The sequence below is a fragment of the Micrasema longulum genome, unplaced genomic scaffold, assembly GCF_059751315.1.
Source record: "Micrasema longulum isolate JH-2025_06_02 unplaced genomic scaffold, ASM5975131v1 h1tg000147l, whole genome shotgun sequence".
NCBI classification, from domain to species: domain Eukaryota; kingdom Metazoa; phylum Arthropoda; class Insecta; order Trichoptera; family Brachycentridae; genus Micrasema; species Micrasema longulum.
The window spans coordinates 27,518-55,002 of record NW_028277353.1 but is presented as its reverse complement, the minus strand read 5'-3'; the positions used below and the strand labels follow the sequence as shown (position 1 = coordinate 55,002).

At 32.3% G+C, this 27,485-nt stretch overlaps 1 protein-coding gene across 1 annotated transcript in view; it reads right to left on the bottom strand.

Moving 5' to 3' along the window:
• wb (wing blister) overlaps positions 1–21,466 on the bottom strand; it is a 484,046-nt gene extending 462,580 nt beyond the window's left edge. The window contains exon 1 of the mRNA XM_088242593.1: positions 20,788–21,466. Coding sequence (XP_088098719.1) covers positions 20,788–20,890 — 103 coding nt within the window. The 5' untranslated portion in view covers positions 20,891–21,466. The remainder of the gene's footprint in view (positions 1–20,787) is intronic.
• Positions 21,467–27,485: the final 6,019 nt, after the last annotated feature.

Here is a 27,485-nt window from a genome sequence, read left to right as displayed (position 1 = left end):
GCTATATAAGTTATCCACAATAAATAAATAAATATGCCTTTTGTAACCTATGCTTTTATTTCCCACCCCTTTGTTAATTATGCAAGCTTAAAAACAAATTACAATTATTTGGAAGAAAAATAGAATTTACAAATACAACAAAAAAAAATTTTTTACTTTGGTACTGAAAGGGTTAATACAAAACAAAATCAATTTTTTTAAAATCCAATATAAATTTCTCCGGTTCATAAATTTTAAACTGTATTTACCGTGATAAACCATAATCTTCTCTTATGTATGTCGCCGCCAAATAGTTAAATCAGCCCCTCCACCAAGTCTACGCCGTTTAGTAAATGCTAGCATTCAACTGAATGGCTAGGCTGTTCGTTTAATGACCGTTAAACAAAAGGGTTGAACGTCGATAAGCCTCTTTAATTTTTAAACGAATATATTTTTTTTTATATGTGAAGTTAGGTTAGGTTAGAAAAAGTTGGGTTAAGTTTAATAAGAAAAAAAAAACTATTTTTATTCGACTTAATTCTTAATTTAAATAAAAAATTAAAGACGCTGAATTAAAAATTAAGCACAGTAATTGCTAATAAAAATAGGTCAATCGAAGCTAAGCTGGCAAAGCACAAAGAAGTTTCAGTCCCAACACTTATGTATGGAAATGAAACATGGAACTGGCAGAGGAAGGATGAAAGCCGAGTGAACGCAGTCGAAATGTGATTTCTTAGACGAATGTGTTGGAAATCAATGTATGACAGGGTTACGAATGATGAAATCAGGATAGCGTGTTAATATGACTGAGGTATAATTTATAAGATTGAGAAAGGGTCTCTGAGATGGTACGGTCATGTAGAACGAATTAAAGATGAAAGAACGGTAAAACAGGTATATATGGCTAGAATTAACGGTAATGAAGACGTGGCACGATTAGATAAACCAAAATCTTAAGCCTGGTCATGTCGAAAGTAGGCAGAACCGAAGGGCATGAATGACAAGATGTATGAATGGGGAAGAAGATAGAAATGTATGCCAGGATAGACGTGTGTGGCGGTCCATTCTCTCTGCCTACGCCTGTGGGTAAATGGGGTGATGGTAGTAGTGGTAGTTGTAAGCAATCCTCAACTTTACCTTTTAATATGGTAAAAAGCCTTATTTTGTATTATGAAACTTAACTTAACTCATCCTAACCTAACTCGATGGCTTTTGGTTCAGCTATTTCCAAAAGACTAGCTTTCAACCAGCCAACAAGTTGGATGACGAGTTATCTTAATTCATTTTATGAACGGTCTAGCCATTCAGTTGAATGCAGGAATTTAATGAACAGCCAAGCTGTTCTGTTGTGTGGCTGATTGAACTATTTGAGTATACATTGAATTTATTTAAACCTAGCGATAGAAGTATAATTTTTTTAATTGTTTTTTTTTTACAAAGTTGTAAAGATTATTTTTTGATGTTCCTAATTCGGCCTCTGTTGCTTACTTTGCAAAAGGTCTCGGGTTCAATTTTCGACATGGTTGATATGAAATATTTTTTTAAAAGGGTGTTTTCACACTAGAATATTTCACAGTCCCTGGACTGGTATCTGAAGCATATAACTAATCACCTTACCTTCATATAACAAAATTGATCGAGATATGCTGCGATTTGTGCACCAATACAGTGCCCTATGCACTATTGGGTGCGGAAAGGGAATGATAAAGAATTCGGTCAAATGTATGTATTTCAATGTGCCTAATAAGTCAATGAGGCATCATATTTATTTTTGATACATTGATAAGTCAAAATCGCTAGACAATTCTCTGTTTTCGAAAATTCATTCTCTCTGGAATAAACACAGAAGACAAAAAAATACATATTTGTTTTTACTTTAGCAAATTTTAAGAACCAATTATTCTTAAAAATATTTTTTTATTTTACATTGAAACCTCTGTATGTGCGGAAGCCCCTTGGGCGTTGGTAAATAAATACGTTTAAGAATAGGAGACCACTGCTTTATTTAATTTAATTACAAGCTCGACTTTAAACATATTCGTGTTTTAGTTTAAACTTTGCTTGAACTAATTTAGTTATTTCGAACGTGCTCCGCATTCGCATGATCTTTTCCGTTTCCTGCAGTAAGATTTCCATTCGTAACTACCCCGATATTATGTTTCTACATTACTCTAAACTTTATTTTTACCACGTGGCTATGCGCGAATGTTTATAGCCGTCTATTTATTTTGGTGGTCGACTTAAGGTCAAACAGCACGAGAGCACTTCTGCGCGGCACTGCATGGCGCGTCGCAGAAACACGAAAAAATATTTTCACTATTTTGTATTAAACACAGCACTACACTAGACTGCGCGGACACCGTACAAAATTTGTAAACCGCTGAAGTGCAGCGACGCTGTAGTGCCATTTGTAACAAATACATATTTTACATTTATTTTTATTTTGTATACATTACTGTGTCGACCCAAATCGATGCTGGACAAGTGGCAAACAGTAAACTAATTTAATCGCACGCATAATATTTTTTACATTTTATAAAGAGATTTGAGTGGGAAACTCCTTGATGATTTTCCGAATGTTTTTGTTTACTGTCTACCATATTGATGTGCCATATAAATTTTTTTTAAAATTATTTGTTGTGTTTCTTATCCAATATTTGAGGTGATATACTCATGTGTCTTTGTCAACTAATTGCTCGTCCAATCTCAACACAAGACTTTTAGTCCCATGGAGTTGGGACTTATGTCTCAAATAACGTGCAATAAACTAATGTATGTAAATAAATAAATAAATGAATTGCCACAACTAAGACAAAAAATAAAGCTGTTTCGTTCTCCCGGATAGAAAATTTCGTTGAGAAAGGTAAAATGCAAGTCGATATTCATATACCTAATTATGTAGTGTATATTAATAAAAATGAACCAGTGTATAGGGATATACAATCCTTTTGATTAAATATAACTGAAGTGAAGAAATCTAACGCACATTAAATTAAAATTTAATTTATTATCTGACAGTACCTACCTTTGAAAATTCGCTTTTGGCAACCTCAGACAAAAAATCCAATAAAACGAAGAAGGTGTTATAAAAAGCCTAAAGCCAGCCAAATTACTCACGGGATGGATATTTTCAACTCTCGCTTTTTTAAACGTTTTTATAATGTAATGAAGGTGCTTCCATTAAACTGAATAAGGCGTTTTATGCTCCGAAAATTAGCAAGTGCAATAAAAAGGTAAATACATCAGACCACAGGTGAAACAGCCTCTTGATGATATGATAAAAAATGTAAGCTTGCAATTGGTTTTTTTTATAAAAAAAGAAAAATTTGCATTCTTATGATTTACCTAAATATTACATGTTTGAGGGCCATTTTCAACGCGTTGTAAATAACTCACTATTATTAGCAAATGGAAACAAGTTGGGGTAAAGTGGGATTCGAACCACGGAATTTTGGTCCGTGAGTCCGAGACACTAGCCACAGGACCACAACCCGATCATTCTACTCATACTCTTTTTATTTAGTTTTTTTAACGTCTAAGCCACAAAAAAATTCTTGTGATAATTGTTATTTTTCTCGTCTGCTGAATTTGTTTCGGAACTTTTGTTATTAACAACGAAAGATGACCCGTCCTTTGTAGGATTGGGCATGTACAATCGAGGAGTATTTAATTTTTATATTTATTCACATGTTTCTCAGATATATTGTAACTTTGTTTCCATACTTGTTATGCTTCAGTCAAATTATCCTTTTTTTTGTAAACCACTTTAATAGATTTTATCACATCAACTCATTTCTTCTGGAAGCCATATTAAACTTTTTTTCCTTGCACCTTTGAACAAATGTAATCCAAGTTGCCTCTTCATCTCACCAGCTAGCTCCCGTCACTTTGGCAGACCGTTTATTGGGCGGAACTAAGGAACGCGGGACAGACGGAAGGAGCCGGAGTGCTCTGGTGGCGTCTGGTGATGTGCACATGCTTTGCGTAGGGGCGAATGTGTAAAAGGAAGAAATAGTGTATGTATTTGCTAGAATTAAATAACAGTAATCTCCAAAAACGTATCTTTTCGGGAGAGACAAATGAGTGATTTTTTATAGTAAAAACATTTTTAAATTAAATTTGTTTTCTCAAAAATATTGATTCACATTGTAAAAATATTTTTTTTATCTTTGAGAAATCTGTGTGGGTCTTACTTATAAACCTGGTATAAAGTTACGCCTGGGCATATTGTTAGAATATGGATAGAAATACCCTCCTTATTATATCTCTACAATAAGGAAAGTATTCCCATCCTTATCCTGCAGCTATGCCTAAACGTAACTTTAAATAAGGTTTAGAAGTAATGCCTAATGTTTTTTTTAATGGCTTTAATCTATAATTTGGTGTGGTTACATTTAATTTTGTATTTTATTTTTATTCATTAAAATTATTAAAATACACAATTTTATCATAGACACAATTATATGTTTTTTTTATGTCCCAACTTGTTAGAAAATTGCGTTTTAAGTCGGGACTCTTCGATATATAAATCAAAAATATTTATTAACATATTAAAACAATATACAAAATAATCAAAACAATATTCAAAATAATCAAAACAATATAAATAATAAAAATTGTAATAGAAAAATATAAATCATAAAAGTTTATACACGTCGAAAAATGCAATGCAAAAGAGTTATATAATAATACGTATGACAGTGATGATATATACATATACGTTTATGGATAATAATGAAGACAGCAGCGATGTTATATATTTATTCCCGAAGCAATCTCATACATAAATATATATTATCTTTGTTATTAAAGAAGCCTTATTAGCATTATCTTTATTATGTAATTTACTCATTATTGACCAATGTTTCTATAAAATAAATCAATAAGGATTTAATGCTCTTTACAGAGGATTAATTTATTTTTTTCGACATAATAATAACTTAATTTAATCATATTTGGTACTAGTATCGTAGTTTACCTCTCGCATACATATATAATTTCCTGCCCACGTTTCATATATATATATGTATATATATTTTTTTTTGCACCACAACAGGCCAGGAGGCCCAATTACAGTGGTGAAATACATCGCAGAACACCCAGGTTTGAGAAAAATCACATTTAATTTTTGTGTTTTCACCGGGAATCGAACCCGGAACCTTCCATCTGTGAGTCAAGCGTCTAGACCACTGCACCACGGAGGCCGCCAATATAAAGAATCTTAACGGAAAAATAAGTAAAAGGATAAAAAAAATATATATATACATCAATCATGCTTTTGAGCAGGACGATGACGATATGTTTCGCTAAATCAGTCTAATTATTATTTTTTTTGATAACTCGAATAACTCAAAACTGCAAATAGATTTTTAAGCCCAATTAATTAAGACATTTTAGAAATACGATGTTGTTTTTAAATACCAGTAAAAAGGTAAATTTGTGGCGCGCGCTCGGGCAAGTGGAATATTGTCAAGTCGGGCATAAATAACAAGGCAAAAAGTACGCGACAGCGGACATCCTAAAGTTTATAAATAAGTTACATGTGAGATTTAGCGCTTCTCTGGTACGGCGGGCAGAGAGCATCGTACCGGCGCGGCGCACGTCGCTGCAGCATCGCTGCTATGTATAATATCATATGACGGGAGATTCAGATCTGCAATGATACGAGTAAAGCTAACGCAACATAAGTTGAGGCGAACAGACATACAAAAATGTGCGTATTAGTTTATCTACAGCTTCCGAAGGCTACACTAGTAGATTTGTCACAGCGAGGCGTGCGTCAATTGAACGTAATTATGCAGAAAGCAGCCAGCCATAGAAAAGAAACTGAGATAATAGCACTTTTGTGAAAAGAGAGAATAATCGAATCTACACAACAGTTGGAATGTTTTTGACAATAACAAATGATAAATAATGAATACGCTATTTGGTTTTACATTACAAATAAGAATTAAATTACGTATTTGACCAGTTTTAATGATTTTTAAAGTACAGTAAGATTTTCCCAGTGCTGTGGGTGTTTTTTGGAAATTGAGAAATGCCGTTTTTGTGATCGACACCATTTTCAGAAGGTGATAATACAGTTTTTTGTTTGACAGCGGTCTGGCTGTTTTCAGCAAAACATAGAATTGACCTTACTGCACCCGATAACATAAATATCTCTTCTTTTTTTTAAATTGTGGACTGGCTTCATAACTTCGTTCAATTGGACATAAATATACCGGTTTACTAAAATTTCTTAGATTTTTTACAGCCGTTCAGATACACAAGTCTTTCTGTGTTATTATGCCATGTGCCGTTTGTATTTTATTCCGACGTTTAAGATTGCATTACAGCGTCCATCATCGGAGTTGGTGTTGAATCGGGTGCGAATGCAATTGAAGAAATATACATAAATATAATATAAATAAACTATCCATTGACGATCATAAGTCGTGTAAATGCCTAGATTTTCATACTCCCTTCTCAAAAGTGAACTATACGTTAGTTTCGGAATACATGAAAAGTTTAAATAATAACATACATTATTATGAACATCAAATTAAATGCCTATAATTTTTATTTAAACCTCAAGTAAAATACAATAATTAAGGTTACTAACAACAACAACTTTTTTTAAAAGTAGTATTACTAATTTCAAAAAGATACAGAACTTTGGAAAAAAAAATATCAAAGCTAATAAAACATGCTCAAAATACTCCCATTTAGAAAAAAAAGGTGAAGTCACTATATTCAACTTTATATAAGGCAGTAAAAAAATATTATGACAGGAGAAAACACATTTATGAAGAAAAAAGAAACCAATTTCAAACGTAAGGATAAAAAACATTTGTTAAACAACTTATAAATGGAATATATGTACATTGTTATTATTTGAGCACACATAAGAATATGTTTATGTGTGCCATATTTCAAGATTCAAAATATTAAATAAAATTTACACACGAAGAATGCGTCTTCACAACAATTCATCATTTTATGTGTAAAAATACTATCGCCTTTCTTATTACATTCTTTTTGTGAATTTAGTTTCAATAATATTTATCACGTAACGTACTAAGCAAGTAATCGGAAGGACAAAGATGCTAATGGTTTGCATACTGTTTGACAAATCGCTCGGCTGAAGAGATTTGAATGAGCGCTAATCATCGACAAAAAATAAATGAATACTTGTAAAAACATTAAAGATCTGGGCAGCTACGGTCAGTTGACATACTAAGCGTTGGTTTATTATAAAATAGTAATTTATTATTTGAGGTTATTACTAATTAGACGGTAACTAAATACGAGATAACTGATTATGAGATTAGAAAGCCCCGTGCACTGCCTACAACTGGGTTATATTTCCATATTTTACTAGTCTGCCGCAAAGGTCAGGATGTCAATGTTAATTGGGAAGATATTTAGAAAAAAACATGTTTCCGCATTTTACATACTAGAATCTCATCATAACTATGTAAATGAAGATACTAAGCAGAACATGTCACGGAAAAATGTAAAATTTGATTGTTAAGTGTAATTATTATCAAATTAATTATAATTTCCTTAACCAAATTCATTATCTCACCTCTAAACCTGTGTGCAAGTTCTTTTAAATTCCATATATTCTCTTACATAAATGGAATCCTTTTTTGCTCTTTTTTCGCTACATACGAACTAACACTGTGAGCCTTCTTAGCGCGTTTGCCTATCACACAAGAAGTCTCTGGTTCGATTCAGATTGACAAAAATTATTTATTTGAAAATGTGATTTTACAGTAAAATATATCATAGTTTCGCACTAGCTACCCGAAATCTATCTACAAAGTAATCTTTCTGACGTCAAAATATTTTTATAATATTTTTTTTACAAAGAATCATCGCATAGATTAAAAAAATGACCTAGAAATAATAATTACAATTTCATATCTAAATTGAAGACACGTTATTATTTTATATCTCTGTTTAGCAACAGAAAATCATGAACTTGCATACGTCGGCAAATAAAATTTAATAATTAATTCATCAAAATGCATTGATCCTATTAAAATACAAACAATGATACTATTCGATAAGAATTAACTGCAGGGAATTTAGCTTTCAGAGAATCACTGAATTAACCCCCGCCTAGGCGACTGCATGAAGCATCCTGTTATAGTTGTCGTAAAATTCGAATATAAATAAATCACATACATTTTTTTTATAGACTTTCATAAAATTATATATTTTGCATCAGTTTTTTTTTAAACTTTCAAAAAATACTTTCATGTAATAAACAATACAATTCGTAAAAAAATCATTACTTGTACTTGTAGTTAATTTAAACTCGTTTATTTATCACATAAAATTATTATTCGCAACCCCTGCTTGCACTGGTATATAACATGGACATTCGTTAAGTCTCCCACCAGTACGACGATTTCGGTTACGACGAAACCCGGTCGCTGGAAAAAATATTAATAAAAGTCGAATAAAACTATTTACGTATTTTTATTTTTACAATAAAAATATTTTTAGTCATTATGGATGGACCATCGGCATTCCAAAAGACTGCAGTTATTACAGAATTGCCGAACTGTTCTCATACAAAACCAAACTTTCTACCACAACTCGTACGATATAGTATTGTCAGTTTCGAAAAAAAACTAATTATTTGTCTGGCAGGTTTAAATAGGAGTTTTTCTAGCTTAAAAATATAGACAAAATACTGTACATAGGATTTAAATGGTACTCTAAGGCAAAATATTGAAATGACAATTACAATAAATACGGCGTGATATCCCGGCCAATTATTTTTTATGTTATGTTTATAATGATAATGTTAATCAGATATTAAAAAATAAATTCATTAATAACGGTTCTTTTTAAATATTGTTCAGGTTGGTTCTCTTAACAGCTTTTTGAAAATGTTTGGGTCATCACCGCGCCGCTATGGTGAAAAAAAATCCAACATTTTAAATTTTTTGCCAAATTTTTACCAACTATGATAAAAATTATTGCATTGCTTTTAAACACATGCAATCTCCCTAAATTAAAATTAAAATAGTTTTTTTTTTAGTTTAAGATTATGCATTTGAAAGTTCTAAAAATTCCTCTAAAATTGTGTAAATTTTAAACGACGATAAAATTATGAAATGTTTACTGTAATATGGCAAACCGTCTTTACGATTTTAGACAATTTTACAATTTTACAATTTTAGAAAAATAATAACAGATTTATCATGAAATCATACAAAATATGAAAATAATTGTGATATAAGTTGTAAAATAAGTAAATACATTTTTTTTTGGCGCTGAATAATAAAATTGGAAATAAATTAAAATATTTAAACCCAGCGATAAAGTAAAATTAGCAATGATAAAATTTGAAAAATGTCTTAATTAAAAATAATATGACAACTAATAATGAATTTGAATACAATTGGTTGCAAATTATATGGTTATGCATTGTTCAAGTATTGTCACAACATCTTTATTCTTTGAACCCACAACTACTGTTCACTCCCAACCTCAGTATCTTTTGATCATCCGCTACATTAAGACCTCGTGTCGTACATCGCGCGTTTGTTTTGTTGAACGTGTGCTGCATCATAAACTTTGTTTCCACCAACCACCAATGTTGAGCTACAGATTGGTGTCTTTCCTCGTGTTCATGCCGCTCGCAAGTGACCAGTCGGACCACAGCAAGTTCATCAAGAACAAAGATAAGGTTAGTGGCCTGTATTCCTGATCGATCTCAGTTGTTGGGGTTGTGACCGATTGACACTGCATACCGCATATCGAAGAAACTTAGTTATTTTATTAAATACAGTCCACTCCACTGAATAATATCGTGAAAGCCCTAGGGCTTCGCCCCCCGCTATTTCTCACCCCGCATCCGCGTGGAAATTCGTTTTCCCACCAACAATAGTAAAATTTAATTTGTTGTCAGAAAATTTGCGTGATGTAAACAAAGAGTAATCAATTATCAGTAAATAATTAAAGAAAGAAGAACAATTACAAAATAAATTAAATCAAAACATAACGATGCGACGGCCAACACTTTAGTTTGTTTAAATTGTGCTCTAGCAGTACCCCTCGGGTGATCTTTGTAGGTTTTTCTGATTATTACCAAAGGATTTAGATAAACGTAATACCGAATGTTCAAAAAATACAATATGATTCAGTCTTTGATAGTGACACAATTTATTATGTCAATGTCTTTATACAAAAGGTAAAGGTTATTTGAAAGACAATATTATATGCTTCGAATTCTGTTGTCATTTTTCAAGTCACTGAATTGAATGAAGTGCGTGGGTTTCGGTTACTGAGAGGCTAAAGACTCTGGTATTTGAACAGGACTTCTTTAAAAGATCCTTACAGAGGATTATTTTCGTCACGCCACTCAAGATCGGGAATCAATGGAGGTTATTTTTGTCTTACTGGATCGCCGGCAACACAAATACTGAGTATTAAAACTTTGTAATCTGGGCTTACCGTATTTATTTCAATATGTTTTTCGAACTTGTTTCGTTTCTAATATCTAAGATTACTCGAGTAGTTTAATATTGATATTATTACAGGCGGCTCCGGACTAAAAACACGAGCATTATGTTTCTTTACTTTTTATAAACTTGTACAACAAGCATTAAGTTTATTAATATAATTAGTCTAACATAGTGTTGTATACGAGCGATAATATGTGAAATGACAGCCCGCTCATTGGAACCAGATCGGAACGCTAAATCCACCATTGTTGTTGCTTGTATACAGGTACTGTTTTATATGCAGTACAATTGTATGCAAATTGTATATGCAAATGTAAAATTAAGTTTGCAAAAAATAAACACAAAGTTAAATAAGTAAAGAATATTTGGTAGACCAATGAACAATCTAGTATATAATAAGTAACATTATCCCTTTCAACTTGTTATGACTTTTTTAAAAGTTTCACTTTTTTTAACAATGTAGTATGTAGTTATAATTTGGTGCTTTCTGATTCCCGTTGCGGTGATTAGCGTGTTCAGCTACCATGCTTGAGGTCTCGGGTTCGATTTATTTTTCCATCTAGAGAAACAAATTTATAGGCCCATTTCACACACCAAAGTAAAAATTCACACGGCGCGCAGCGCTGTGAATTTTATTTTGTTGTACAATAATAATTTTTGTATTTATTTAACACCAGGCAAATGCAATGCCCAGTATACCATAAAGTCGACTAATCTTTGCTGGATTTCTTTTTGTGGAATTTCAACGTGAGAGTAGTTGCTGAATACATTTTTTATAAATCCAAAATAATAAAACTAATGTCAATTCACACTAATTTTATCGTGCCGAGTAGATTTATACGATACAAGTAAAATAGGCCTTACTCGTATCGTGACGATCAATTTTCAAGGTATCCAAACCTTAAAACTGATTGTCATGCATTCGTGTAAGAACAATAATTGATGTTTAGATTTAGTGCCCAATCCACCATTTGGTTGAACATTAAAATTGAATAAAAATGCATCATTAAAAAAACAATTTTTATATTGGCAAAAGTATTTAGGTACCTACATAAAAAGGCAGATAACCCTTTCACCTGGGTGTTAATTCAAATACGTAGAGTTAAGATTTATTTACTCCCATACCCACGGAAATGAAAAAACGGCGAGTTTGTTTTTTAATAACTGGTATCTCTAACTACGACGGCCATCGTGATGTAATGGTTGCGACACATGACATACGCATGGAAATTTCCGGTTTGATTCCCGGTGAGAACACAAAAATTAAAAGTGACTTTTCTCAGGCCTGGGTGTCCTGTGCTGAAATTTACCACTGTCATTAGACCTCATGGCCTGTCGTGGTTTACAAAATACAAAAAAATGCTTCTCTATTTTTTTCTGCTTATGCAAGTAGTCGGCATACCAATAAAATGTTCGTTTCTTATTTCGACAGCTGGCTTTTGGCTCGTCCTTATAAGTTACGTATATGTAAGCCAAACTTTACATTTTTTTCACTAAAATTAACTAATTTTATTTATTCATTCAATTTTTTTTTATTATAATCGATGCGATGTCTATATGTATGTATAGATATATATATGTATATTTATAATACATACATAATAATAATTTAATATAATATATATATGAATGTGCATGTGTGTTAGTATATGTATGTATATTGTATGTGTACATTTGTATAAAAAAAAATCTGTTTTCATCGCTTATATTTACTTACTATTTATTCTTCCTTCTTTTCTTACTTTCCTATTTACCCATCCTACTTCCTATCACCCCTAGCGAGCTGTACCTTGTGTTTTATTTATTTTCGTTTCTATTTGAAACTCGAAATTGGTATTGTATTTTTTTGTTATTCTGTGTGTATTGTTTATATAAATATGACTGTGTTAGTTTCTAAAATTATTTAAAAAAAAAAGATACTTAACAATAAAATATTTTGCAAGTTTCATGAACTTTATTTATTTATAACTAAATTATTATTAAATATGAACGTTAAATAATTTCTAAAGTATTTTTTTAAATAATTTAATACAATCTTTGATATCCACAGAAAATAATTCAGGTCTGAAATAGTTAACTTTTTTAAACAAGAACACACACGGCGAGATACTTATTTTAAAAAAATATATTTGCCTACCTACCCTGGGTTTTTGCCCCTCGATAATATAATTGAATAGAAAAGGTGCGAAACCGTCGATTTCTAGCATACTAATGATATATTTTACGAGAGTTTCTGCCGGTGCAGCCGTAAAACCACTTGACCAGACACCAGCCGGTACTCGGAACTTGGAATCTACCCAAATTCCTAGATTCCCTACCTTGTGAATGTTCGCAACAATGAAAGAAAGTAAGACCGCAAAGTGTTGCCGCCCGCTCGGCCTATTTTTAACACGTCATCAACACTTGCAACAGGATGCCAGATCTATGGATTATTTTTGTAAGGAAAACAAAATGATTTATTTAGGTCTCATGACCTTCCTCCGGTGATAGAATTTTGAGATTGCATTTCACATTTGATTCGTTTTGTCCGATGGTTTTGTCTAGCAATCCGGCGAATGAATCGTGTATAATGTATTATTTCAGTAAAATGTTTGAATGGTGCAGAGCCGATTTAACTATAATTTTGAGTATTTTAAATTTATTTCCGGAAGAAATTATATTAAACATTTCGTGTAACAAGGGCAAATAAGAGAGTTGTTACTCGATCCAAAGTTTTTATGGGAGTTATTAAACTCGTTTATTTGGGTATATTTTTTTTGTATACTTATCTATTTACTATCTACTGGTCTTTCCAGCTATATATATTTGTGAATTCGTTGTTTTTTTATTTAGGCCATCAAAAAGTGGTTTGGTGGGATTTTACTTGAATAAAATGAAATTGAAACGACACAAATAATCAAAGAAAAACCAGTAATAATTTAATACTTTGATATAAACAACTAATAAACTCGCTCTTTCATGACATTGGTCGTAGGGAGTCAGAAAAGTTGATGCATGCCACGGATTGGAGAACCTTACTGGATGTCAAAAATAAAATATAAAAAATAAGGAATAATTTAAAAAAATATATATTTATAGATGACAACCATGAAGTTTCGCATAAATAAATTGTCTATGTTTTTATGAATGTATGTATGTGTATGCGCATGGGTGTATGTACGTGTGTGTGTATGTACATGTGTATATATGTGTATGTCTGTATGTATATGAATCAAAATGTGTATCCGAATAAGTTTATATTTTGTTTGTCTGTGCTCTATATTAATTTGTTAACAATTATAATATATATTACAATGTAATTGCCTAGCTTGGAACGGGGTATGTACCCTTGTTAGCTGGGCAAAGTGAACATGGAATTGTATTTTGATAAAGAGTGTGAATAAATAAATAAATAAATAAATAAATAAATAAAAGAAAATAATTTAATTTAATTGAATAAACAAAATAAGAGCAAAATGAGAAAGGTAGTAAAAAACAAATCGTGGGAAAAGAAAAAAGAGAGAATTTTAACAAAAATATAAAACATCACTATCATCATCATTTCCTTTCCTTTCCGCACCATATAGTGCATAGGGCACTGGATTGGTACATCAATCGCAGCATATCTTACATGTTACATGAAGGTAAGGTGATCAGTCTTACACTGCAGGTACCAGTCCAGGAACTATAAAATATTCTAGTGTAAAAACGCCCTTTTAAATAAATATTTTATATCAACCATGTCGGGAATCGAACCCGAGACTTCTTGCATGGTAGGTAAACGCGCTAACCATTAAACCACGAGGCCGACAGATATAAATAATATAAAACATACCTACTTGAATCACTTCAGATTACGTTTAAATCTATAATAGCCATTAAACAAACACTGTGCGTGATAAAAACTTTTCAAATAAAATATTGCGGTGTGCTTACTAACACACACGAAATTTGTATGTTTACTTGGTTCATCAACAGGCTTTATACATTATTATATAGGCAGTTAAACATGTTTAATTTAACGGGACATTTTTAATAAGTTGTGAGTAACTTACTATACTTAAATTAGAATCAAGTAATAACTGTTACATTTAATTATTCTAAATAACTGTTATGGTCAAGCGAGGTTCGAACTTCGAACCTCTGATCTGGAAGTTTGCGACACTAGGTAGGGGTTAAAACCGAACCATTTAAATTCGAATCTTGAAGTATATTTAATAATCATAAACATATTCTAATGCGTGCTCTAATAATAACAGTACAATAATAGCATCCACCCCTTTCCCGAAACTGTTTAAAAAGACTCGAGTCTTTTTTCAGTTTCTCATATCAATATCAATTTTTTTTTAAACTAATTTAAGCGAAAAACTAATATTCCTGTACAATCAAACCGCGGAAATAACAAAACAAAGAAACTTTAAAAGCTTTCATTGTACCCCTCACTGCAGTATTGTCAATTTGTGATCAATCAAATACACGTGGTCAGCACAATCACCTTTTTCTAATTTCCCACTATGACAGTGAAGGAATAAAGTGTTAGTTCTGAATTGAGACCGCGGCCGCACGCTCCAGATCCCGCTTCGGAAAGGAAGAAGAACGTGACAATGAACATAACAATGCATATACATTTAATTTATAAGTTAATAAATTATTATAAATTTTGTGACGTAGGCCTCGTGGATGACGAGTTATCTTAATTTATTTAACGAACGGTCTAGCCATTCAGTTGAATGCGAGAATTCAATGAACAGTCAAGTCGCTTTGTTGTGTGGCTGATTTAACTATTTGAGTAAACATTGAATTTATTTAAACGTAGCGATACAAGTATGATTTCTTATCTGTTTTTTTTTTTTACAAAGTTGTAAATAATACTTTTTGATGTTCATAATTCGGCCTCATAGTGTCATGGTCAGCACGTAAGCCAGCCATGCAAGAGGTCTCGGGTTCGATTCCCGACATGGTTGATATGAAACATTTATTTAAAAGGGTGTTATTACATTAAATTTTTCATAGTTCCTGGACTGGTACCTTAGCGCAAGACTGATCATCTTACCTTTACGTAACAAAAATGATCAAGATACGCTGCGATTGGTGGACCAATGCAGTGCCCTGTGCGGAAAGGGAATCATGATAAATCTCGTGACAAATGCATTATTTAAATGCGCATATTTAAAGTGCGCATGCGGATAAAATGAATGATTACGTATTATTTTTAAACTTTTTTACTCTTTTGCTGTTTTTTTATTCATCATCATCATCATTCCCTTTCCGCACCTAATGGTGCATAGGTACACCAAATGCAGCGTATCTTGATTATTTTTGTAAGATTAAGGTAAGATGATCAGTTTTACGCTTCAGGTACCAGTCCAGGGACTATGAAATATTCTAGTGTAAAAAACCCTTTTAAGTAATATTTCATATCAACCATGTCGGGAATCGAACCCAAAACCTTTTGTATGGGAAGCAAAAAAGCCAAAATGTCAGCCTCGTGGTAATGGTATTTGAGTTTTTAAAAAAATTAATGAGATAGATATTTTTTTTTAAATACGCAAAATGAAAAATGCGGAAACATAAATAAATTTATACGTTTTATGAAAATCGGTTTGATACAAATCATTGACTATATTTACATTTAACTTGCTTCTCAGCTAGTTTTCTATATATATGGATGAAAATGGTTTCATTTCCGTTTTGATGACACCCCAATATCAAAATATTATCATATGGGGTAGTTTAGTGAAGTCGCTTTACGAATTTTCAGTATGGAAATATTATAACCAGAATTATAGGAAATATGGTGGGTATTAATAATAATAAATTTTGACAATTTCTATAGTGCCGGTGTCTTGAGTGATCACTTCAAGGGTGCTATATAATTAATTAAAAAATGATAAAATAATAAAATGCAGTCTATCCATAGGCCAACTCTTAATTACTATTTACTTCCAGGCTTATCTTAGCAAAGTGAATAAAACTACATGACCTTATTTATAAATTATTGAATTTAACTAAAAAAAAATTACATAACATTTTTAGGAGTAACTTGCCCCTTCACTACACTTGAGTCAAGTTCTCTAGACTTATCGTTTACTGCTGAAACCTGAAGCTGAAACCTTTATTGTTGTGGTGAGATGCATTTTTCACCTACATACTAAGCAACGACTAAATTATTCAACTAGATAATATTTTACATTTTTATACCATGTTTTTATTTTTTTCATATATTTTAACCTCTTTGAAAAAACTTACTCGAATCACTGTGTAGTAACCTGAGGTTACATTAGGCTAACCTTAGATAGCCTGAGGTGAGGAAATGATCGCCTGATAATCACTGTCACTTTTCATCTAATTAAAGTTATATGTGTGTCTCGCTTAGTGATCTAATTTGATTACGTCATTGCACGAATTTTTTTTTTTTATATTTCACTGAGCCTAATCTATATTTTGTCATTTTTAGAGATTATGATGGACATTGATTAAAAATTATGAAAACATTTGATTAAAAATTATCTAATGTTCTCTAAATACATGATATATTATGTTGCTTATATATTAAGATTTATAGTCGTTGATGAGATGTTAATAAATTAAGTGCAATAGCAACGCCGGTTATATCACACAAACGGGCGGGTTAAAAAGAAAAATATGCGTCCTTATGATTGACCTACATGTTTTAAGTTTAGGGATATTTTATTTAGTCGTAGATAACCTTATTAGAAGATGAGAAACAAGTTAAGGTAGGGCGGGATTCAAACCTTCGACGTTTTTCTCCTGAGTCTGCTACACTGCCCAAAGGACCACAACCTGTCTCAATTATTACAAGTATAAAGGTTACTACAATTTTACTCACGAATATAGGGGAGTATTAAATTTTATTAATTCAGTAAACTCCTCCAATTATGTACAAAAATATAATGTGATCAGTGACCACATCACTCAATGGCAAGTCAATTTTGATACAACTGCTTTTCAGCAACAAAAAAAAACATCTTTCAGCGATATTTCTCTATGAATACGATTTATGTTATTATGACAAATCATTGAACCGGTTGTTGTATAATCTTTAATATTGATTGATAGAAGTTTTGTTTATTTGCAATAAACTGGTTCAAAGTTTTGTTGAGTGGGTGAACTAGCCTGTAAACAAAGGAAAGTTTTACGCTTCCCGTTTAAAAGGAGGCTTTCTTGACTTTCCTTCAACAAAATAAAAAAAACAACAAATACAACCTTTAAATATATACCCTTTTGAAAAGGGCATATAAGTCTAGGCATTTACAGGGCTAACGAGGAGTTATTTAAACTATGTCTTTTCATACTAAGTAAGTGTTAAGCAGTAACACAAACTAAGCGCATACTAAAGGCAGGATTACGTTGTTCTCGTGTGTTGTGTCGAACCGCCTCGACAATGTAATCCTACTTTTAGTAATAGGCAGTTTTTTCGTCGTAATGAAAAAGGAGCAAAAATTACTTACTCGGTATTGTCAGGGAAAGGACGATATAAAGATACCAATTCCTAATTATCTCCCAAGAAGGAAATCTAGTTGTTAACAGGATTCAAACTTTGGACATCTGATTAGAGACACTACCACAGGATTGCAATCAAATCAAAATTAGAATAAATTCGTCTTTGTTGAGATATCGGTCTGCCAATCTTCTATTTTATACGAGTACCTTTTCAATAATTTTATTCTCATAAATTTTTAAAATATACGATTTCTGGCCGCATTTTAATATCCTTGTTCAGTCCCTGTAATAAGCAGTACCGAACTCAAAAGAATAAAGTTCGAATTCTAAATTAGATGAGGGGATGAAAAAGGGCGCCATTTACAATTTACAACCTTCGCACAAGGCACCAAATTAGGCTGATACGGCCATGGTAATATAGACGTTTATACTCTAAGATAGATACCCTACATTATGGTGACAATACCCTATTTTTATTGAATGCTAACCGTTTCAATCAGCGCTTTAAGCACCATTAAATCGAACTTCTTTTACCATTACGCCATTTTCCTGTAGCGGTAGGGAAAGAGAATATACCGCCACACACGTATATTCTGGCACACATTCCAGTGTGTAAAGTGGCCACTCAAACCAGCCAATGACAGGTCATAAGCCCTGTAAATGCCTTGACTTCCATATTCCCTTCTCGAAAACTTTTTCCCTCTCTGTTGAAATAAATTTAAACACATTCCTAGCTTTTATCACACTCAAATGCCTTTTCATAAAGCCCTTTGGTTGTATCTTCTGACATGACGAAACTTGAGATTTTGGTTTATCTGATTAGTTACGTGACATATACTTTCTTTATAGTACTAGGTTGCTGTGTTAAATTCAATGCTACCTACTGAGCCCTAGTGGAAATATTGTAATTATTCTACTGTGGGTACAATACTTTTCTCTCCGGCCCAATAAGAACTGAACTGTCAACGAATGTACACGTAATTTTAATATTTATGGCGCGATCGTTATTTTAGCTATCAATAAGTAATTCCCACCCACTGTGTCGTGTTATTGCATGAAATAATAATCAAGAACAAGTGCCAATCTAACTACAGGATCTGATATAGCTTGTCGTGAGAGAAGTTCGAACATTAAGGTTGAAAGAAGCCCAGTACAAGGTAGGTAATTGCATTAATTTGTATTGGAATTCGGTGGTAAAGTAAATAAAGATAACGCATAGCAACGCCAAATCCTGCGAACCAGCAAAATGCAATATTCGAGCGTGCATCCAATATCTGGCGAGTAGCGTGATCACTGATCATGCGTCTTTCTTAATTATCTTCGTCCTATATTACCATTCGTTTGAATAGAAAAATACTCACTCCCCCCCACCATCCGTGAAGTTGTGACTTAGATGTTTGCCTCACGTATGGAGGATTTGTGTTAGATTCCTTGTAAGATCATAATATTTAAACGTGATTTGTTCCAGCCCAAGTATTCTAAACGGTAATTAATTATCAGGATCGGGCCTTTTTGTTCCGCCTTGGTACATTAGTAATAAAATAATGTTTGCTTTCTTGATAACTGTCTTTCAGTATCTATATAAATCAATCATAAAAAATCTCCATCTTAGAACGAGATGAGCCATATTAAATGGCTATTAAACTCATCTAACCAGAATACACTCCATATGTGAACAATAATATGTGTATATGCAATGAATTTATAAATAAGTAAAAAATAAAGTTTATTTCAAAAATCAAGGGCAATGCTTTATGGTAACAATTGTTATTTAAAAATATAATATCATAATAAAATAGAGTTTCAGTTCACTTAATTCAATTGTTATTACAGTATGTATTTTTCAACATGTTATTACAATATGTATTTTTTCAAAGTGTATTTTTGTAATTATATTTCTTTGTAAATAATATGTGTATGGAAAAATAAATAAGTTAAAAAAAAAATTTAAAAAAAATAATAAAAAAATAACACATTATAAGAATAAACACATAAATGGTTTGTCATCGGGTGCTCAGACATTAGTTTTTATAAAGATTCAAATAGAAGATTGCAAACATAATAATAATAAGAAAATATATGTTTTTGTTTTTGGTGATTTCGAAAAATTAAAAAAAGGAAGAAAAAAAGATAACATATCAACAAAACAGAAAAAAAAAGAAAAATACAGAAAAAAAACAATTAAACTAAAGAATAAACAAACTCGTATACTAGAATATATTTAAAACTTTTAAAGTAAAAGTAGTAGGTGCTCATAAATGCAACCATAACAAGAGAAAGAATAAAAAATTTAAATAATTCGTTTTATTAATTTATAATATACAAATATTTTTTTGTCATATTTTAACATTGAATCGTGTAACAATAATGGCCTTTTGAACAGGTTATGTTGTAAAATGAAATAAATAAAATTAGACCAAATAAAAGTAAATACCGAAAACACGTAACATAAAGTTACGTGTTTTCTAATTTTATTTATTTAATTTTACAATATAACCTGTTCAAAAGGCCATTATTGTTACATGACAATCAATATTAAACATTGTCTGTTAAATATAGGTTCAAGAGTATGACGTTTGCTTAAATAGTGGCTAATGGAGTGTAATTGTTTGAATAAAATATGGCATAATTTACGAAAATTCTGAATGCAGAATTATTATTAGCAAAAAAAAAAACAGGAATCTACAGACTAATTGCATGAATTTAACAAAAAAATACAACGATAAACAAAAAAAAAAGTATACCTTCCATTTGCCCAGCATTTTAATTTGTAAAAACTTTATGCTGTCGTGTATTTTTATATATTCAATAAAAAAATATTCACATAAAACTATTAAAAGCGAATTCATTTCAAACTTGGCATATTAGATATGTAAAAAATATTTTTTAAAAAGCTTACCTGTTTTACTAATTTTGTGTTTATTTCCAGCCCACGTTTCAGACGTAAACAATAACAAACAAAATGTCACCACCAACACAAAAACGCAACAAAACTTAGACATTTTGTAAATCTGTCTATAAAATCACCTCACGAGAAATTCGTAATTACATCTCAACTAGACTCAAACACTACATAACTTTATTTCGCAAGTCATAAACATATAAATTATCAATAATATGTTAATCCAACACTTAACACCTAGGTTAACATTTTATTAACACGAATAATTTCGTGATTTAAATAAAAACATATTTTAACACAATTGCAATAAAAAAAACATTACATCAATCACACAGTTAATAAATATAAACTAATTCAATGTATTTTTTCAATTTTGAATGCGGGGTAAATTGTATCAAGTTGTACGTTCGTGCATTTGAAAATTGGAATAATTCGCGCGGGAAAAATCGTATTCGTTTCGTAAAAACTCGCGTTTTTAATGTTATTTCGGTATGCAAGTAATTGTTTTATTCAATAAACATTGAATACGTTCGTTTTTTATGCTGTCAGGTTATCGTTTTTGCATAATCGACTGTAATAAATTAATTAAAAATACGGTTTTCGGATTCGGAAGCACGTGGGTCTGGCACTGGGTAGTGGCACGCATGCGCCGCTCGCGACAAGCCGGTCTGGACTGACAGAGCGAGGCAGAGGACTCACGCGGGAAGCTCGACCTGTCAAAAGAGCGAGACGCCGTACGCTTTTAGGGTTGCTTTTGTTTTATTCCATTTTCAAGAGAAGAATGGGTGAACAGGTAGAAAAGATTAAGCATGAAAATACCGGTGATTTATTTATTGTTTTAACATTTGCGATGAAGTACCTACCTACCTCATGATATTTATAATTTGTTGGATCCTAAAATGAACATATGGAACAATAATAATTATAATCTTTAGCTGATTTATAAAGCGCCATTTTTGCGAAAACTCACTCAAAGGGCGCTTTTCAATTTAATTCGTAAACTTACATTTTAACTAAGCTGAATTTACGTATCGCATTTTCTGATTTAAAATTGAGGGTTTGTACCCTTCGTAAAACGAAAAAAGTGAGATTTCAGTTGAAATCTGAATTGACTGAATGCGGAAGTTTAGTGCTACGGGAATTATTGAACTTTGGGAAAATATATTTTGCTATACGCGATAAAATTAGAGCATTTAATTGTACGGCGATGTATCTCGAAAATGAATGACAAAAAAAAAATTAAGTACTTTAAAATACGTCACAGGTTCTTGTGAATCAACCAATCAAGTATAACGTTGTTAAGTGTTTTGATATTTTAAATTTCCGGTTTCCGGGAAGCCATTTTTTTCAACGTTTAGTGTATTTTGACAGCTACGGGGTTCTTATTTAAAATGACAGCATTACTCACCTACAACAACTCGGACGTCACGAACGGAGTAATTTCAAAATTACGAAACTTTAAAAAATCAAAGCAATGATAATCATCATCATTATTCCCTTTCCACCCTGAATGGTGCATAGGGCACTGCATTGGTAGACCAATCGCAGCGTATCTTGATCATTTTTGTTACATGAATGTAAGATGATCAGTCTTACGCTTCAGATACCAGTCCAGGGACTATGAACTATTTAAGTGTAAACACACTATTTAAAGTAAATATTTAATATTAACCATGTCGGGAATTAAACCCGAGACCTCTAGCTTGATAGGCAAACGCGCTGACCATTGCACCCTATGCACCATTAGGTGCGGAAAGGGAATGATGATGATGATTATGATGTACTTTTGATAGAATTAACGCGGCCTCAGTGGTGAAAATGACGCTTGCTTGCGTCACACACGGGTTGCGGATTCGATTCCCGGTCAGTTTCGATAACTTGAATGTGATTTTTCTGAAGTTTGGGTGTTCTGTATCCTAATGAGGAAGTTCAATGATTTTTTGTTTTTGTTAAGTTAAGCCAATTTGTTTTATGTATCGTGTTATCATCGCTACGACTTTTTGAAGTTCAGTATTTTTTTAAATTACTCCGTGCGTGACGTCACTACTTCTCTTAATTGAGTTGTGCTGATTGGTAAGTAGGCTTCCCGGAAACTGGAAACCTATCGCAATACTCCATCATCGGTTGATTTGGGAGAACTTTTAACGTCATTTACAGCACCTAATTCAGTTTTATAACTTTTTTTCATTCGTTTTAGGTAAAATTCGCCATGTACATTAAATGAAATGAGCCCGTAAAAAAATATTTTTTTATCCAATTTCCTATAGTACTGCATTTGCTCATTCACCATTGTATTTGAGTGCCTCGGCATATTGTGGTGCATACCTGTATAAAATAAAATTATCTAAAAAGACGATCCTCACAACACTCAATATTTGAAGCTGACACGTCACGATCGTCAAATGTAAAGCATAATATTTAATATCTAGCGGTTGCATGCCGGTGACAAAAAAATGATCTTTGAAAAAAGAGAATAAAGCCGGTAGCAATTGTGCGTGTTCGTTAATTTTTCAATTGATTTTCAATTACTTTTCAATTTATTTTTAAAAAAATAGAAATATTTTTAATATATCTACTACCTTTCAACAAATATGGGGGAAACAATAGCAACAAAATTACCAATGTATAATTATGGGTAGGAAGGTTGGGACATCTTCAGCCTAAAACTTCAAAGAAGTAATAAAACATTTCCACGAATGATGTAAAACATCTAAAATCACTGTAAAAAAGGGTCCAAAGACGGATTCATAAAATCTAGCGGAAATTGAGGTGTTTCAGGGAATTTAAATAACAGACAATAGGCGGACCGCTTGCCAGCGCATATGCAAGCGCGTGTGCCAGCTCTGCTAGCGCGTGTGCCCCCTATGCCAGCCACAAATACCCCCTTTATACATTTGCCAACTTATTGATGATGGTATTGACCAGCATGTACAGCTGCCTTTTCCAATAAGTAAGCTCGATAATAGGGAAATATTACTTTATTTATACATTTTTAAAGTAATAAAGGTCTATGAAATACTGTCTAGTAAAACAATTTTTTTGGTAATTATTAGTAGCATAAAAAATATTTTTTAATTTGTAATTTTGAATTCCCGCAAAAACGGCGATTCCATTGGCCACCCCCCTAATACGTCACGATTCATGTTTATTTGTTCGTGGGCGCTGAAATTTGTGAAAAACAATATCACTAATCTTGACGTCACAACAGCAATCCATTATTTTATATATTTTTATCGGTATTCGTAGCATGTAATATTTCCGTATATTAGTGTCTGTTTGTACGTAATATGAACGAGAGGTAAATATGATTTTGAGTTATTTGGAGTGAGATAGATATATGTGATACGAACGAACTTTTGAAACGAGGGCACAGAGACTTCCAGGGGAACATAACTCGATTCAACTCTTTAGGCGTTGATGTTGTTACAGATCAGTTTGAGGTCACCACCGGAGTTCGTCAAGGTTGCGTTCTTTTTATACCCACCCTTACTTTTTATAATTCTCATTGACTTCATTCTAAGGAATTAAATTTCATCGAACCGATGAACATCCATCTCTTCCTCCCAAAACTCTGCAACCTAGAGAATGCCGACGATTTGGTTATAATTGACGATTCAGTTGGGGATCTTCAGGTCACTGTAGATAAGCTAATTAGGTTCTCCATATGCATGGGTTTAAAAACGAATGTTGCAAAAACCCACGTACAGAGTAACAATTCGTTGCTTGATGCTTAAAATCTCCTGACTGTCAAACCAAATCATCGGAAGGGTAAAAAGAGTTTCAAATACTTGGGAGTATATGTTGCGAAAAATGGCAGCTTTTAAAAAGAACTAGGAGTGCGGCTAGGAGTAGCAGGCGTCACATTCAACAGTACAAAGGCTGTCTGGAGATCAGATAGTGAAAATCGAATGCCGCCTATATAACTCCTGCATACCTATTCTCCTCTACGGTTGCGATTCGTGGAACCTCGCTAGGGCCCAACACAGCAAAATACTGAATTTTGAGAATAGGTATCTGAGAAGAATCTTGGGTGCGCGGTGGTTTGACTCTGTAAGGAATGAAGTAATAAAATAACGAACGCGGAAAACTCCGATTACAACTGTCGACAAAAATTGGCTGGGCCATATACTGCGAATGCCTCCTGGGAGCCTTAACCACGTTTGCCTACCTTACAAGGCATCAGGTTCTCGTCGTACGTCCTCTGCTGACTGTTCGTCGGTAGTTTGCGTCAGAATTACAGGGCGCGAACCTAACTTGGAAGGACGCACAGGAGCTGGCAGCCGATACAGATGCATAAAGCCTTTTTGTAGAGTCCATATGCTTCAACCAGGACATGGAATTATGATGATGACGATCGTATATATAAATCATAGCATCTTTGAAGTAATATGTTATGAAAATGAAAAAGTAAAGACAAGAACACTAAAAACCCGTAAGAACCCAGGTACTTTTGGAGTACCTACCTACCTGCCACATTTTATTCATGTTAAAAAAAACAAAACATGTTCTACATTTTTTATGTAGTTAACTTTTTAAAATAAATTTAAAAAATAAATAAAACAACTTTGTTTTTAATCAATTTTTTTTTTCATTGACTGGTTTCAAATCAAACAAGCTTCTTCGTCAAGGTTTACGTAACTAATCATTAGTATGAGTAGTATATTCTGAAGATATGTAGTAATGTTTCAGGCGGTTCATGAAAGTGGCTAGAAAAGGTGAATTTTTTTAATGAAGAGGTAGCTCATTCCAAAGTCTAGAGCACCTTGAACGGAAAAGAAATAGCTTAAAAATGATGTACTATGTCACGAAATGGAAAAGGTTCTCTCCTGAGAAGAGCGAAGCAAATGACCGTGATCAGAAATGTAAATAAAACTCTCAGCAAGATATTTTGGAATGCAAGAGTTGTGATGAATATTATGAAGAAGTGATGATTGAAAGTTTATTCGCTGATAAAAACATGGTCATACTTTTTGAGATAGAAAATAAAGCGGATGTTTTGACTACCTTTTACAAAAAAATATAATAATAACGTATCCCAAGACTATGAGTCCAATTAAATTGAATATTTACTTTAAACATGTTATAATTTTACATTTCCCCTTCGTTCTAAACATGCATTGTCGCATCCCATCAATGATTACAGTGCATGTTATAAAATATTTTAATTAATAGTAGCTATGTATACTGTGATGATGGCGAAGGGATTTTTTAAAGTAAGTTTTGTTTTATGTGATTCGTTTTCTTAAAAGATTTCCTGTTTTATTATTGTGTTTTAAAAACAATACTTATACTTATTTAGTTAGGTTCAAGCTGAATAATAACCCAGCATCCTGTTAGTAAAAAACATATTTACAAATAAGTTTTTAACGTGTTTTTTTTTCAATCAATGGTTTTTTACTTTATTTCCGGTTGCATGTTTGCCTTGATTTATTTAACACGTAAGAACCGATTGAGAATAAAACCATATTTGTTTTTTGTTTAAATACTTAATGACCCGTGAATATTTTTCAACGGATAGTCAACATACAGCGATTTGAGAATGGCCCATTTCAAACGGATCGGATCGAAAAAATCTACCCGGTGCACTGAGGTTTCAAAGTCAATTCCAGCGGGAAATCGGGTTATTTATTCACTATTTTTAATTCCAACTATTTCTTACATAATATCTTAAAAAATAAATGGAGCATCATAAACCAAGTCAATTACTCATATGGCAACAATGTTAACGCAATGCGATGTTGCCAAAGTTGTTAATTATAAGGCACCAAACATTTTTCATTGTTTTAATAGCGTTTGCATTCCCAAGTTGACAACACCTTTTTAGCAAAGCGTTAGCATTGTTGTTTGATTTTACATTATGGATATTTTGATTGAGGGTATGTTCTTAATAATTCACTTTTTTATGTTATTTTGCTTTTTTATTTCATGGGTTTAAGGGGAAATAACAAAACAGTGAATTATCAGATTATAAAAGTTTATCATTTGAGTTTGTGAAGGCGTACAAATATATCCCCCAGACAACCGATCAACATTATTTTTTCGTTTTATTGGGTGATATATATGTTATAAAATCCATAAAAAATAAGCTGCCAGAAATCGCCAATTTAGAATGTATGTCACTTTTTATTTCAGATTGCTCAATTTCTCGAAGAATCTTGTTTGACATTTGGCGAAGGAAAAATAATAAAACTGACAAAAAAATGTTTTAGCTCAAATTTGTAATAATTTCAACTTTTTTGTCGCACATTAAGATCAAAATGGGTGTAAAAAGTAACAGAACACTACAAATATTTATTTTAAAAAAGTGGTTGAATGCTAAAATATATTTTCCTGAATTGATTTCTGAAGAGATTCCACATATATCAGAAGTACCATCATTTTCTGGAAATACCAGCAGGAAGAAATCTTTTGGTAATAATACGAAAAAAACTAAGCAAAAAAAGCCTATACTTGTGTTTGTGTCTGGCGGCGAGTTAATGTATGCTGCACAAATTAGTTTAAGGTCTGCGGGAAGAAAGGATGCTGCAAAAATGATTGAAGAAATTCTGTTTTCTCCAAAGAGAGCAACTAGAATAAAGAAAGCATTTAGAAACTCTCCTAGGTCGGCTAAAATGTACTCACCTGAAAAAGCACTAGCTTTGTTTGCTGACGCAAAACTTACAAAACGACAGTATATGCTCATTCAATTCCGTTTT